A 16,621-nucleotide genomic window follows, 5' to 3' on the forward strand; every position below is an offset into this window, starting at 1 on the left:
GACATAGTTATAGAATTCCAGACTGCATCTATATTGATTTTCAATTGTGTTTTCATGGGAGGGCACCTAGTAGGAGAAGTCAAGTTGCCATTGTTCACCTGAGTGACAGGATGGTTATGTTTAAACCAAAAGTCTAAGAATCTTTGTATTTCTAAATTTAATTGAGTACCGGATTGTTGAGTTTTTTCAAAACCTCTATTGGACCTCTCCTTCCAAATAAACCAAGCTTTTGACAACATTAATTTTGTAAAAGAAAAAAAAATTCACGAATGCACCAAATGAGGTAGTTAGATGAATAAATTAGCCAAATCTTTCACACGTAACATTGTTAACTGATATGAATCCATCTTCCCTTACTAGGAGTCCCATCGTGTACCACAAAAAGAAGATAATAGCCGGGTGGTGCAATATTAGGAGTTCCCGGAGCAAAACAGTCGATGACGTAATTTTTACCGGAGAGTTGACGTACTTGTCCGATTTCCAACACCATCATCCTTTGATTCATGGAGAAAGAATGTGTATTAAATGATGGTGCAACCATCGTTACGTAAACATTCTCTAGATAAATCTTCTTTTTGAAAAGCTTATCAAAAGGTTTTTTCGAAGTAAAACCAATGGATATTGGTTGCTTATAGGTCAATTCAGTTTCTGGTTTTGCCCAGCTAATTTGCGGTCGTGGACCGCTCCTTAAATATGGAGGCGAGAAAACCTCCACACTCACTTCAGTAGGAAACATCCCGGTGGAGTTGTAATTCGAGTTAGGATTACTTCCCCCGACTAGCACTCTACCATCTGTAATCAAGACAGCAGTTGAATGATACATTCGAGGAGTCTTCGATGGTTCCATAATCTCATATTTACTCGATTCCGGTTTGTAAAGTACAGGGTTTAGAACCGGTTCCCTACCTAAATTCCAACTAGCTGTGCCTTTTTTGGCGCCATTTATGATTAAGACATCACCTGTTGGTAACAGGATCATATCACCCATAACTCTTTCGATCGGCATTTCTTCCATTACCCGTTGGGGTTGTTCCGCCGTGATCATTAAACGGCCGCATGATTTGGCAGCTGGCAAAAATGTTCCTTTGGTCGCAGTAATATATGAATTTGGTGGTGCCCCTCCGCAGATGAAGATTTCAGCATCTGGTGTACTGTTGCTAAGACCAAGTTTCAGCGGAAGAAGTACAGATGAACCTGTGCTGGGATAATTGCGTGAAACTCCGCCTGGCATGACTGGATAATCATTCCTGACGACCCGATCGTTTACGTAATCAAACAAAATTGACTTGGTGTTAGCAAAAATGAAGAGGTTTCCATCAGGTGCGAGATGAGTAAATGGGTATAAATTGTTTTCTACGGCGGCATCGTTGGTTTCTAGAAGAAATGGAAGTGCAAAGACTTTGAAATGCTATGGCAATGAGCTCCTAGAGCAACTGCAATGGACGAGTAAACCCAAATTTTCAGTCGAGTGGGCTGGCGTAGTGGGACGGACCATCGATCAAAATTTGATCAAAGAGTAAAATCCAGACCAAATTTGGTCTGCGATCAAGACCAAATCCAAATATAGTCGGGCGTTGATATAATCTCCGCTACACATCGGGCGTTGATATAATGTCCGCCATTCATCGGGCGTTGATATAATGTCCGCTACACAAGGGGCGTTGATATAATGTACGCCTGAAACGGGGCGTTGGTTAAATGTACTCCCGATGGGGCGTTCATAAACTTAACGCGCGAAATGGGGCGTTCATATACTTAACGCCCCACTCCATTTTCAACTTCACAATTTATGAAACTTGCATGGGGCGGGATTTATACCTCCGCCCCATTTTTTTTTTGTTTCTTAAGCGTATACTATACCAACGCCCCACTCGGGCGTTATCTTTACCAACGCCCCACTCGGGCGTTATCTTGACCAACGCCTGATCCCAGGCGTAATGTTTATCAACGCGCGACCAAATATACTCTTTTTCCACTACGCCACATGACGGACTAAACCCAAATTTGGTCTTTTTTTTTAGTCTTTGGTCTTTGGTTATACTCGCACCACTGTGGACGCTTGACTTTCCCATTTGGCAAAATTTGATTAGACGCGTACCATCGAGGAACAACTAGCCCTTTTTGATCCTCCACCCAATCACAGTTAGCGCAAGGCCGAAAAGTTCGAACAGCAAGTTCACCAGTGTTGGATCCACCGCTTTGAATTAGCAGGCCATCAGCTGCTAATGCACCCGAAGAGCACCAAGTATCCGTCAGGAGATTAAGTGGACGAACACTTCGATCCAAAAGGTTTAATTCGACCGAGTGAGCTGAACAATCGATTAAAGGAGAAAAGTCGCTACAACTTTCTTCTGGCAATAAAATTTTTGATTCACCAGAATCTGTTCTGTCGAATATAATAACTCGATCATTTGGCAACAATTGAGTATGCATTGCTGAAATTCCAATACTTTCCTTGAATACTTCCCAAGTAGCTGTTTCACCTACGATGAAGAGAGAAAAGATTAAAGCCGACAAAATTATAAAATAATTTGCTTCCATGGTTATTAATTTGGAAGAACTCAACATTCTCTTTTTTGTATATATACGTCTGAGCGACTCTCTTCGTGTATATATATATATTCTCAAAGAATGTTAGTATCTATTATATTATATTATATTATATAGATATAATATAATTTTTGTTAATTGTTTTCTGGTTTATGTTTGTCCACTAACTTTGATTGTCCCTATTATTTTTCATTTCCGTGAGGCTAGCTTCTCCAAGTTAAGAGATCAATGGCATGTATTACCAGCCTTGTGGTCAACTTTTAGATTCAAGGCTGATCCTTTGTCCTTGTGGGATGCTGATCAGTGATCATAGGGAATTTTTATAAGGTGATTTCTTTATTTTTCTCTGAACATTTCATAACAACGATAGCCAAAAATAAAACAAGATTTTGTTGCCGTCCAAATACGTGTTGAAGACAACCTACAAGTTATTGATTGGGTTAGGTGGACCTTTTGTTGGAAAATATACTAAGTAGCAATTAGAAGAGACATGTTAATGTAAGAAACAACAAAATTACAAGTACAAGATATTTAAAATTCTAACTATTTCACAGTGGCATTTTAACAAACACCATATATGCAACAGAACTATGTTTTGTTGTTAGTTCAATCCATCCCCTATGCTTGCCACAAATGCAATGTTGGTGTATTTCATTCAATACCCAACTTCATAAACATTCCAGGGAATATGGTAAACACAGTTTCAACATAATTCAAGCATTCAAATCAATAACACAATTGAAAAGAAAAGGACATATAGAATTAGGGAATAGAAATAGCAAACAGTGGATTGAGGCTAGAAAGTTATTCTCTATGTCCTTAAAACGATTACGCCCCCACAATGATGCCGTATGGTTGATTGGCGTTCGTCTCCCAGGATACAACAATCTCCTTCTTGATTGATGCAACACTTCAAACAATCAAGACTCAGCAAACTAAATTGTGCAGAATATGTAATCTCTTTGACACTTGAACTTAACAAAACAGAAGCAAGAATTTTTGATATCTCTGAAATAAGAAATCAAATCAGATTTTTATAGGAGAAAATGGTGACTGTAGGAAGAGACAGGAGTCTGTTGCGAAGAGGCACTACGTCTGGTCCTCAAACAGACACTAACCCTTTCGGAGAAGACACAACAGGAAGTTAGGAACTGTTTGTTGGTTATTTTTGAAACCAAGTAATAACCCTGCTGCCAACGCTTGGCATAGTTCCCTTATTTCTATTCAACTGATTAGGAATTATGCCTAATAATTCCAACAATCCCCCACATGAATAGAAATTGTCTACTAGAAAAGAAAACGACTCGAAAACAGACATTGAGATTACATAGTGAAAGTTACAGCGTCAGGATAGGTGGCTTTTGGCTTTGAACCTTCCCTAGAGAATTTTGTCGAATTTACTAGCCGCCTAGTGACCATTGGTCTTGAACTATTCAGCTTTATAATGTAAATTGAGACAACAAAATTCACACTGTTTCTTTCGGGCACCTTTAGTTCTTACGGTTGTGTTCATTTTGGCCCTGAACAACTCCCGGTATTCATGAGTGCTATTAGAGAATATAGCCTAAGTATTCTCATAGAAATGGCCACGTTTCTCACTCATATAGGTGATCTCCCATTAACAGTGACATGTATTACTCCACATATTTCTAAGTATCGGAATCATTAAAACCATTGCTTACCCTTCATCACTTGTACGGGCAACACTGTTTGGGTTTACCATAGGAATGAGTAGAAGAAGTTTTATATATTCTACAGTGTTTTACTTCGAACCTTACATACGTTTGTTGTCTCTTTGAACCAAGATCATGGGATCTCCAATCAACAAGGTAGAGTTTCTTTTACGAAAGTTCATGTTACAATAGGCTAAAACCCATTCCCCTCGATAACATTTCTCTAGACATCAAATTTATTCTTACATACGCGCGGTCATTAGAGACTATTCTCTAGAGAATCTTAAGCTTTGTAGCCAATATGAGTTTACAAGATCTTGGATTCCTTTTCCAAGTTCAATCATCTGGCTACAAACCATTTCAATAAAATCATGCTCTTGATTAACACATAACACCGGCAATTTGTGACACCATGATGCCCTCATTTCTAATACTCAGTCGGCCGCCATGTATCATGTTACTGCATCATTTTTACTTATGCCTTAGTTACTCGACATGAATTATTGAAACTTAAAGGTGAATTTCCTCACAGTAGGAAGATTCATTACCTCACAACCAAGTTTAATAAAACTGGTTCACAGGAGGTTTCTCAAAACTTAGCACTAGTACAGTAAGTACTTTCATAATAATCAACCATCTTTGTTGCTTTGTGTGTGCGTTGTTTAGCTTTCAGACTTAAACTTCTCAAAAGTTAAGTTTAGTACCTAATGGATACCAAAAGTACAGTAGGTACTATCACTATGATAACCATCTTCAAGGTATAACTGTGTCACCCAATGGACACCACACCAGTTCAGGTTAAACTTCACAAAGGTTTAGTCTAGCACCTAATGGACACCAACAATACACAGTAGGTACTATCATAATGACCAACCATCCATATGGTTGTGTGATTTTGTTTCAAATCTAACCTCCTTTATCATGCCTTGTTAATCTTCTCATAGTTATATTTCTGAAATAACTAATCACCTCACATTTGGGACTTTCTCTGAATGATCCGGTAACCATACATCATTATGTTTGGTTACGTCCAATGACCACAAAGTGAAAGTCTAATTCAAATGCAAAAGCCCTAAAAACTTAACAAATTAGAGAAAGTTTCTCTCTGGCTTTGTTTAAAAGCAACCTCCTTTTTTCTAACTATCCGTTCATACAGTGAGGGTCATAGCCAAATCGCACTTGATCTTTAAAGGTTACTGTATCGTTTTAACTTGCATGATAAAGATTAACAAATGATTTCACTTAAACCATACATTGTCAGGATACTATTAAAAATAGTCATCTGATTTGGTTACTACGTAACTATAAAACAGACATGAGCAATGATCTTAGAATTACGTTATCTCTCGCATAGTAATTCCAAAAGGTGAATTTCAAAATAGACATTCAATATAAGACCATGATCTACAAGTTAGTTTTTTTTTTTACCGTAAAATCAAAAGAGCAACAGGGGGATTGGAAAAACACCTTTAACTAGGCTGATTTTTCCTGCTCTTCAGAATTTTCGCAGCAACGAGACTCAACTTTCTCAACTTTCTAAAAATACTTCCACTACTCCAAAAATTCCGAAATTTGGTGTGGAGTATCATCAGGATGTCTAATATATACGGCTAAAAGGATGAACCCAAAATCCTTTTCAGTTAAAAGATATACCCGGATCTCTAACTGATGTTCAAAACTGAACGTTTTGCTAAATTCACCACTATGATCCCAAGTTTGTAAAATCTAGAAGAACAATTCTAAAGGTTTTCAACATACCTTTTCGCAACAATTGCTATGCTCATCCTTGTCAAAACTTTTGCCTTGCTTTAGAGAGATTTCCTTGGTACACCTTGAGTTCATGGCGGCCACTACGCAACGCCATTGTTCTCTTCCTTTTGTATGATCACAAAACCAAGCAGAAGATAACTTAGTACATTTCATAAAGAATAATCGTTTTAAGATTGTTAGAAAATATACTAAGTAGCAATTAGAAGAGACATGTTAATGTAAGAAACAACAAAATTACAAGTACAAGATATTTAAAATTGTAACTATTTCACAGTGGCATTTTAACAAACACCATATATGCAACAGAACTATGTTTTGTTGTTAGTTCAATCCATCCCCTATGCTTGCCACAAATGCAATGTTGGTGTATTTCATTCAATACCCAACTTCGTAAACATTCCAGGGAATATGGTAAACACAGTTTCAACATAATTCAAGCATTCAAATCAATAACACAATTGAAAAGAAAAGGACACATAGAATTAGGGAATAGAAATAGCAAACAGTGGATTGAGGCTAGAAAATTATTCTCTATGTCCTTAAAACGATTACGCCCCCACAATGATGCTGTATGGTTGATTGGCGTTCGTCTCCCAGGATACAGCAATCTCCTTCTTGATTGATGCAACACTTCAAACAATCAAGACTCAGCAAACTAAATTGTGCAGAATATGTAATCTCTTTGACACTTGAACTTAACAAAACAGAAGCAAGAATTTTTGATATCTCTGAAATAAGAAATCAAATCAGATTTTTATAGGAGAAAATGGTGACTGTAGAAAGAGACAGGAGTCTGTTGCGAAGAGGCACCACGTCTGGTCCTCAAACAGACACTAACCCTTTCGGAGAAGACACAACAGGAAGTTAGGAACTATTTGTTGGTTATTTTTGAAACCAAGTAATAACCCTGCTGCCAACGCTTGGCATAGTTCCCTTATTTATATTCAACTGATTAGGAATTATGCCTAATAATTCCAACACCTTTAACATATTTTTCAGACAAAGGTTTCTTTGGGGGAGCTAAGATAGGATTCATTGCAGGCACCTTAATGTATGATCCCATATTAAGGTGTATGTAGGTAACATAATCAGTTAATAAGTAGTTCGTTATGTATGATTGAATTAGATTATGTCGATTGTCCCTCTGATCTTGTAACCGCTAAAAACCCAGTTCACGGATGTAGCCGGGTTTGCAGTACGCGTCATCGAAATCGACTTCTGGGATTGATGTACTTTATTCTATGTTAGCGACTTTAAGTAAACACATTAACATAATCAAAATGAAGATGCAGGAAACGTGAGTCCAGAATAAGTAAATGACACAAAGGGATTTACATGGTTCAGCCGTAGCCTACATCCACCGGGTAAATGAGTTGGTGTTCTTACTATATATGTTTGAGTGTTACAACGTCCAATGGACTGATGAATGAAAGAAGATACAAGTATTTGGTATCCCTCTCTCGAAGTCCAGCTCTCTCCTCCTAAAAGACCCACCCCTTCTCACTTGGCTGAGTTTGCTATTTATAGACAAATGACCTGGTCCATCTAATTATTCCTTTAGTCGCTCGTCAGTCGTTGCTATTACTCTACCCTTCATCATATTTCGACCAGCGACTCCTTTGTGCATTCAATTCTGTTCGGTGGTGTGGTTGGACGCATTAATTGCTGAGTCGACCGTTCCCGTATGTGTGCAACGGCTCTTTACAGCTGGCCCATCACTTCAATAGCACGTGGACACCTCCTAGCCGCTCCTTTGAATTCGTCTCGAGAACTGTGAAAGCAACTTATGAATATGATCCCATACTCCCGTTGCAGAGTACGTATCCTGCTTCCGTCTTGAGATCATGCCATGTGCACGGTGAATATTCCGCAGTTATAGTTTGCCCCTTGATTTACTTTGATCGTTGAGGGTGATCTGGTAATTCAAGCCTCCACATTTTCCATCATTAGTGGATGATCTCCCCCTGGCATCCAAGTCCTCCCACCTCGTTTCATATTCCTCTCCGGCTATTTAAGGATCATTCTCACCTGCATATTTACTCCTTTATTCTCATTCTTCTTTATTTCTAAACATTCCCTTAGTTCCTTCGTCGGGTTGAAGCTTTCGTCCTTTCCTAAAGTTTATCTGGATCCGTGTACAAAATCTTTGAAGCTGCGTTTTCAGTTCTTTCTTCAACTGTAAGTATGTCTTCTTTAGCAGTGCTCGGGTTAGGGCTTAAAACCCTAGAATCTTCGTTTTTGCTTACCTTGTGATGTAACTTCCCCATTTGTGATATAGGTATTTTTATCATCCATGGATAGTTCTACTAGAAGCGGTGGCCGTTCTGGCAGGAACCCATCTGATTCTCCTGTTCAACCCTCCGATAAGACCTTAAAACCAAGGAAGAGTTCTAAACCACCAAACCCTAAGCCTCCGAGCGGGAAAGTCGTAACTGACGATCGTGGCAAGATATCGAAAGAATCCCCATCTAGTCGCCTCAAGTCCGTAGTCGTGCAGGGCGTTCCAATAAGGCACACGACTCTCCCGCTGTTGTGTCTCCTTCCTCTGATCGTCTTCAAAGTCAACCTGCTTATGTTGTTGCGGAGCCTGGTAAAGAGGTCGGCCATAAGAAGTCATTTTTTGTGACATGATGGCGGCGGCTCTTCCTCCTCCTCCAAAGTTCACTCAGACCGAAGGACGTGAACTACTTCATAAGTACAACTTTAGGCATATGTCTCTCGAGACTATTAAAGTGAGATACAATCTCCAGCGTTTCGAAATCGCTTTCTATGCGATCATGACGACTTGACTTTGGATATGATCGAGCAGTTTCCTTATGGATAAATGCATCTGCTTACATCGGTGGGTCAATTGGATGCCAGTCTTACTCTTCCTTTGTATGATCATGACAACTCAATCCTTTACGACTTTCTTGCCAACCGTTACAAGAATGATACGACTATCAATCGTGCGTCGTTCCAATATAGCGGGAACCCTTGGAGAGTATTGAAAGAATGTAGTCTTCGTGCGCAGGGCATTATTGGCATGAAATCTTATACTCATGTCGACAGAAAGGATGAGTACACATGGGAAAATTTCAATGAAACCTATTCAGATCTTTGCACCGCCCGTAGTCGCGTTCCATGGAGTGTGAGCTTTCGTCATACCCCCGCCACTGATAAGAAGAAGGCTGCTGGTGTATTCCATCTTCTGGATGAAATTGATGTCAAAAGATTGAGGACGCTTCCAGGTTCCAAACATCCCCTTCCTGCTTCTGATCGCCTAAGAGATAAGCATGACTACGATTGGACCCGCACCCCGCTGGTGGTGATTGGTCCTTGGGCTTGGGGATAGAACTATTGGAATTCATTGAAACCGAGGGTCGGTGCCCCTGAGCGTCACAACACTTATCTCCCCTGGTTGATTGATCTTAGTGGTTGTTCCGTTGTATGACCTACCTTTCCATTATCTCATTTTCATTTCGACCGTCTTATGATGTGTTTGATTGTAATCGTCCACCTTTTGATAATTTTTAGAGATCAGCTGCTGAATGTGTGTTGATTCCTCATCATGTGTCTATAAGAAGAGAAAGTCTTCTCCCGTCAAGAAGGTATGTTTATCGTCTTTCATACTTCTTTGTATTCCGTTCATAAGTCGCTTCCTCATGCCCTCTTTCTTATTATTTTTTACATATCTTAGAAAATTGTTAAGAAAATTAAGACCTCCAAGGAAGAATCTACTGCGTATGCTTCCAGTCTTGGTGTGATTGGTGCTACTGTGTCTAAATAATGTACAGGTGGCGACGAGGAGGATGATGATGATGATGAAGACGAAAAAGAAGACGATGATGAAATCATCGACCAAGGTGGTAACGACGATGATAAAGATGATGAAGATGAAGAGGATGAAGAAAATGAAAGCGACGAGCGTGATGCTGAAGATGGCGGCGACCATGTTTATCCGAGGATCATGTCATATCTTGGATCCTCCCTGATTATGTAAAACTTGATTTCTTCACAGATTGATCATATCCTCATCTTAATGTTGATGCTGTCATAAGCATCCCTGAGCATTAATTCATGGTCCCTATTGAGATGGAGGCGTGAGTATCTTCTGGTCGAGTGATGTTTGTTTCTATGAGGTTTTTCAGTAGAATGATGTTGATGGCGGTCTCAACATCGATCAACATTCTTCCGAATTCATCACCTCTGAGATGGAGTGTGGTAAGCAGTTCCCAGTCGTGCATCTCTTGTCTGTGGATGAAGGTTCATGGAGTATTCCGGGATGGACAGACGTCTGACACGATGTGATTCGGTGTTGTGAACATGTGTTTTCTTTGTGCCTTAGACAGATAGAGCAATCCACGTATATGTTTGTCCAAGGATTGAACTGCTTTGTTGAAAGGTTTCTCGGAGAGATTGATGTCATGATTGGGCGAGGGTCCTTGTGTACTCCTTCAGTCCCCAGTTGAAGCTCCCTGGCCCAACCTTATCTTTGAAGATGCGCTTCAAAATATTGCAGTCACTTGTTGAAAGATTGATGAACCTATGAATACGACAATACCCGTGATTCTCCATTTTTTCTTCACTTGTCTCTCTCCTTATGAATGAATATTTGATTGCACCATATTGAATCCAGACTTCCACTAACTCGATCACTTTTTCAATGGGAAGAACGAAGTTTGAGTCTGTCTGATCATTTCCCATTTGTTGATGCTGGGTCGAGGTTTGTACATTTCAGGATTGGATATCCTTTCTTTGCGCTTCCGGAGGATCTTGAGAGATTGTAGAAGCATGCTTGTGCTGTCGTTCCTCGGCTTTCCTTTTGCTTCCTTCAGCAACAACGTTTGTGGAAGGTTGGAGATTGTATTGTTCGTTGACCAGGCATTGGTTGTCCCGAGTTCCACGAGGTTCCTCAATCTTTGTAAACTTTGCTCTTTCCAGTACAGCAGGCGCGGTGGTTGTTGATCGCTTTGCCGCTTCATGCGTTGCTCGGTCGAAATCGCATGCGTTGCTATCTCAAGCATGTTTGTCAATATTAGTGATCAAAACTATATGTCTTGATTTCTAGTTTACTTATGACTAAGTCTCGGTCTAGGATAGTTAGAAGTAGTTGAGCTCCAGACTCCATGGCGATTATCTTGCAAAGACGAAGAACTACTTAAGGAACCAGTGGAACTTCATCCGACCAAAAGGTATGTGGAGACTTGAATTCATCTTGTCACTCAAAAGTCTATCTACTCTATCTCCTACTCTTGATACAAAAGTCGTATAAGTATGATAGTTTTCACACATACACATTTGTTATTTCGAGCCGAGTTTACTCGCTTATCTTTTCTTGAAATACGTGTTGGCAAGCTTTTGCTTTAACGATCTTCATCTTTACCCGTGACGAAAGTCATGATGACGTTTCAATCTTGAAAATAGCTTTGATGACGATAGTCGATTCTTTATGTCTAACGATTGTTATAACATTATAGAAGAATGTTTCAATGATTGAAATGTAGAGTTTAGAATATGTAACCACCTATGGATGTAAGCATATGGTTTTCATACTTCTTTGTATTTCGTTCATAGGTCGCTTCCTCATGCCCTCTTTCTTATTGTTTTTTACATATCTTAAAAAATTGTTAAGAAAATTAAGACCTCCACGGAAGAATTTACTGCGTATGCTTCCAGTCTTGGTGTGATTGGTGCTACCATGTCTAAATAATGTACAGGTGGCGACGAGGAGGATGATGATGATGAAGACCAAAAAGAAGACGATGATGAAATCGTCGACCAAGGTGGTAACGACGATGATAAAGATGATGAAGATGAGGAGGATTAAAAAAATGAAAGCGACGAGCGTGATGCTGAAGATGGCGGCGAACATGTTTATCCGAGGATCATGTCATATCTTGGATCCCCCCTGATTATGTAAAATTTGATTTCTTCACAGATTGATCATATCCTCATCTTAATGTTGATGTAGTCGTAAGCATCCCTGAGCATTAATTCATGGTCCCTATTGAGATGGAGGCGTGAGTATCTTCTTGTCGAGTGATGTTTGTTTCTATGAGGTTTTTCAGTGAAATGATGTTGATGGCGGTCTCAACATCGATCAACATTCTTCCGAATTCATCACCTCTGAGATTGACTGTGGTAAGCAGTTCCCAGTCGTGCATCTCTTTTCTGTGGATGAAGGTTCATGGAGTATTCCGGGATGGACAGACGTATGACACGATGTGATTCGGTGCTGTCAACATGTGTTTTCTTTGTGCCTTAGACAGATAGAGCAATCCACGTATATGTTTTTCCAAGGATTGAACTGCTTTGTTGAAAGGTTTCTCGGAGAGATTGATGTCCTGATTGGGCGAGGGTCCTTGTGTACTCCTTCAGTCCCAGTTGAAGCTCCCTGGCTTAACCTTATCTTTGAAGATGCGCTTCAAAATATTGCAGTCACTTGTTGAAAGATTGATGAACCTATGAATACGACAATACCCGTGATTCTCCATTTTTTCTTCAGTTGTCTCTCTTCTGATGAATGGAAATTTGATTGCACCATATTGAATCCAGACTTCCACTAACTCGATCACTTTTTCAATGGGAAGAATGAATTTTGAGTCTTTCTGATCATTTCCCATTTGTTGATGTTGGGTCGAGGTTTGTACATTTCAGGATTGGATATCCTTTCTTTGCGCTTCCGGAGGATCTTGAGAGATTGTAGAAGCATGCTTGTGCTGTCGTTCCTCGGCTTTCCTTTTGCTTCCTTCAGCAACAACGTTTGTGGAAGGTTGGAGATTGTATTGTTCGTTGACCAGGCATTGGTTGTCACGAGTTCCACGAGGTTCCTCAATCTTTGTAAACTTTGCTCTTTCCAGTAAAGCAGGCGCGATGGTTGTTGATCGCTTTGCCGCTTCATGCGTTACTCGGTCGAAATCGCATGCGTTGCTATCTCAAGCATGTTTGTCAATATTAGTGATCAAAACTATATGTCTTTATTTCTAGTATACTTATGACTAAGTCTCGGTCTAGGATAGTTAGAAATAGTTGAGCTCCAGACTCCATGGCGATTATCTTGCAAATACGAAGAACTACTTAAGGAACCAATGAAACTTCATCCGACCAAAAGGTATGTGGAGACTTGAACTCATCTTGTCACTCAAAAGTCTATCAACTCTATCTCCTACTCTTGAGACAAAAGTCGTATAAGTATGATAGTTTTCATACATACACATTTGCTATTTCGAGCCGAGTTTACTCGCCTATCTTTTTCTCGAAATACGTGTTGGTAAGCTTTTGCTTTAACGATCTTCATCTTTACCCGTGACGAAAGTCATGATGATGTTTCAATCTTGAAAATAGCTTTGATGATGATAGTCGATTCTTTATGTCTAACGGCTGTTATAACATTATAGAAGAATGTTTCAATGATTGAAATGTAGAGTTTAGAATATATAACCACTTATGGATGTAAGCATATAGTGTGTTCGCACATTAGTGTATAAATCCATGTGCCGAAAACCAAGTGCGTGCATATGTGTGCATACGGTATTAGTGAAGGAGACAGGTTGGGTACGCGTACCCGTACGCATACTGGCGGAAATTCACGTCCGTGAAATTCTGCTAAGTTTGGAGTTTACGAACTCAAAAACCAGTCACCTTAGGTATGCGTACTGGCGGAACTTTTTCACCCAAGCAGAATTTTTTCACCCGAAAAGTCTGCTGAGTTTGGAAACTAAAACCAACTCAAAATCCGGTAGCTAAGGTACGCATACCCGTACGCGTACCCAAGCTAGTTATTTCTCAAATCGGTAGTTCATGGACTTAAAACAATAAATTATAAGGAATGCAATCTTTGCAAACCGTGGGTGTATTGTTCATGAATTGATTCAAATGAATCAAATTGATTTTGTTTCAATTGTGTCTATGTATAAAGACCTAAGCAATTGAACAACTCTTGAACTAGTTCTTATGAGTCATTTGAACTAGTTATGAGAAAGATGAATACGGTTAATATGAAAGCACTCATATGGCCAACCATTGGTCAACCATTTGTGAACCATCCAATGTACACGTTTAGGTATGGTTACTCAAACCTAAATGAATACATTTCATTTTTATGTGACAAGCTACGTTTCGATCTAACGGTTGAAAGATATTAGCTTGGATAAATCAGGGTTTTCATCTAACGGTGATTATTGAATGCTTTATTACAAAGGTAACCTAGATTGCAAACCCTGATTTGAAAACTATATAAGGAGATGTCTAGCAACTGTGCAAAACTAATCCCCACACCTCCTGTATGATACTAGTTGGTTTGCTAGAGTCTATTCTCCTTTAATCGTAGGTTTCTTCTCGAGACCCTGTCGATTAACGACTTAAAGACTTCATTGGGATTATGAAGCCAGACGAAACTACTTCTCTTGTAGTTGAGCGATCTGATCTTGCCATTTTCGATCGTATGAGTTCAAATGAATAATTGACTTGAGATTATATCTCCGATAGGGAAAGATAAAAAGAAATTACAAACATCTTCGTCTCATCGTTTGTGATTCCACAATATCTAGTTTCGCTACCATACGATTTAGATTATTGTGAGGTGATTGACAATACTAGGTTGTTCTTCGGGAATATAAGTCCGTTTTATCAATTAGATCTTGTTCACCTTGATTTTATGAAAAGACAGAACAAACTTTTAGGTATATCTGTGGGAGACAGATTTATCTATCCTTGTAGACTTTTCTGTGTGATACAGATTTGTTTACTAAAGTCTTCGACTTTGGGTCGTAGCAACTCTTGGCTGTGGGTGAGATCAGATAAGGGAATCAAGTGCGTAGTATCCTGCTGGGATCAGAGACGTAAAGAGCGCAACTGTACCTTGAATCAGTGTGAGATTGATTAGGGTTCAACTACAGTCCAGACCGAAGTTAGTTTGTAGTAGGCTAGTGTATGTAGCGGCTTAAGTACAGTGTGGTGTTCAATATGGACTAGGTCCCGGGGTTTTCTGCATTTGCGGTTTCCTCGTTAACAAAATTTCTGGTATCTGTGTTATTTCTATTCCGCATTATATTTTGTTATATAATTGAAATAATACAGGTTGTGCATTGTATCGATCAATTGTGAAATCCAACTTGTGGTTGTTGATTGGAAATTGATTGATCCTTGGATATTGGTCTTTGGTACCATCCAAGTTTATTATCCTTGTATTTGATAAAGACTCACAAATTTCTATTTACTTGAGTAAAATCAAATCAAGAGAGAGATATTAACTCCTCGATATACTTTTACCTAGATTGAGTCTAACTATCTAGTTGATTCTCTAGAAAGCATATTGGAGTTAGTCCATACAGATTGTTAATCGAAATATTGGGTGTGGTTGTTATACCCCCGCATTTTCAATTGGTATCAGAGCAGGCAAACACGTTCAAGACCTCAAAAGTCTGTGTTTGTAGCGATCTGACTCTATGGACAGAGGTCATGTCTCTATTAACGTACCACCAGTCTTTGATGGCTCTAATTACTTATGGTGGAAAATTTCTATGCGGGCGTTTCTTCAAGCGCGTGATTTTCAATCATGGGTATATGTTGTTAATGGCTATGATGCTCCCGTTGTTGTAGTAGGTAACGTTAACGTTGATGCTCCCGTTGTTGCAGTAGGTAACGTTAATGTCTCATCATACATGCCATTACCCCGAATCTTCAGCACCATGTGTAAAATTTCACTAGTCCTAAAGATGCGTGGGATATCTTAGAAACCGTATTCGAAGGAAATAACAGTGAAAAGGAAGCTAGGCTTCAAAACCTTAATTCCGATTGGGAAAACCTTCGTATGGCAGATGAGGATTCATTTGATGAGTTTAATCACAAAGTGTCTGAAATTGTTAATGCATCTTTTGCATTGGGTAAGACTATTCCTGAAAAGGACATTGTGATGAAAATTCTCAGATCGCTGCCATCTAGATACGATTCTAAGAAGCACGCCATCCTTGAGGGAAATAACCTTGATACACTTTCCAGAAACACTCTGATTGGAAAGTTAAAAATTCTTGATCTTGACACTAGCAGAACGTTCGCGCTCAATGTTGTGACCAAAACAGGTGTATCCTCTCACTTGTGTTGGGATGATGAATGTTGCTCCAATCATGTTGATCCTGATGGATCACTGATAATCAGGAAGGTCAAGGATTTGATAAAGAGGAGGAATAGATGTGATGAATATCCATCCTGTAGATGGGGATAAACGATTTGCTGGTTTTTAAGGAATTGAGGAGACGACCGTACGGAGGAGACTCCTCGAACCGAGCGAAATGTTAAACCTCACACAGATGCAAAGGGGGTGCTTTAGATTCGAGAGATCAATCTGTAGTACTCCGGCCTAAATCAAGACAATGACCGTTCCAGAGTAAATTCGGTCACAAGAGAGGATGGGTTGATTTGTAGGAGGGAAGCTGAGAAATGTGTGGAATCAATGGTAATCAAATATTGCGGGTGTATGAATTCTGATACGATAAGCTCTGAGTGATTGAAATTGCTCAATTGAGAGTAGTTGCTCAATTGATGAGTTGATGATCTCGTGTTGTCAGTTTGACGTGAGATTGATGATACTGATGATGATGATTCAATCATGATTCAGAGACTTATTTATATTGCTGGAATTTTAGACA

General features: G+C 39.4%; 1 protein-coding gene across 2 annotated transcripts; it reads right to left on the reverse strand.

Moving 5' to 3' along the window:
• Positions 1 to 270: 270 nt before the first annotated feature.
• Positions 271 to 7,462, reverse strand: LOC113309381 (aldehyde oxidase GLOX1-like). 2 transcript variants are annotated; one of them, XM_026557802.1, is made up of 4 exons: positions 7,380 to 7,462; positions 5,982 to 6,097; positions 2,099 to 2,483; positions 271 to 1,247 (listed from the first exon to the last, which is right to left on the reverse strand). In XM_026557802.1, the coding sequence occupies exons 3-4, from the start codon at positions 2,431 to 2,433 to the stop codon at positions 329 to 331; spliced, it is 1,254 nt and encodes a 417-aa protein (XP_026413587.1). In that variant the 5' UTR covers positions 2,434 to 2,483; positions 5,982 to 6,097; positions 7,380 to 7,462; the 3' UTR covers positions 271 to 328. The 2 variants fall into 2 exon arrangements, with proteins under 2 accessions (XP_026413587.1, XP_026413586.1); XM_026557801.1 differs by lacking the exon at positions 7,380 to 7,462 and having other exon boundaries at positions 5,982 to 6,915.
• Positions 7,463 to 16,621: the final 9,159 nt, after the last annotated feature.

Source organism: Papaver somniferum, chromosome 9, assembly GCF_003573695.1.
Source record: "Papaver somniferum cultivar HN1 chromosome 9, ASM357369v1, whole genome shotgun sequence".
NCBI classification, from domain to species: domain Eukaryota; kingdom Viridiplantae; phylum Streptophyta; class Magnoliopsida; order Ranunculales; family Papaveraceae; genus Papaver; species Papaver somniferum.

Excerpts from the sequence above, each read along its gene's own strand:
- LOC113309381 (XM_026557802.1), bottom strand. The coding sequence starts at position 2,433 with ATGCATACTCAATTGTTGCCAAATGATCGAGTTATTATATTCGACAGA. Across the intron at positions 1,248-2,098 it reads GGGCTAGTTGTTCCTCGATG|GAATGATTATCCAGTCATGC; the intron begins GTACGCGTCTAA and ends TCGGGTCGTCAG.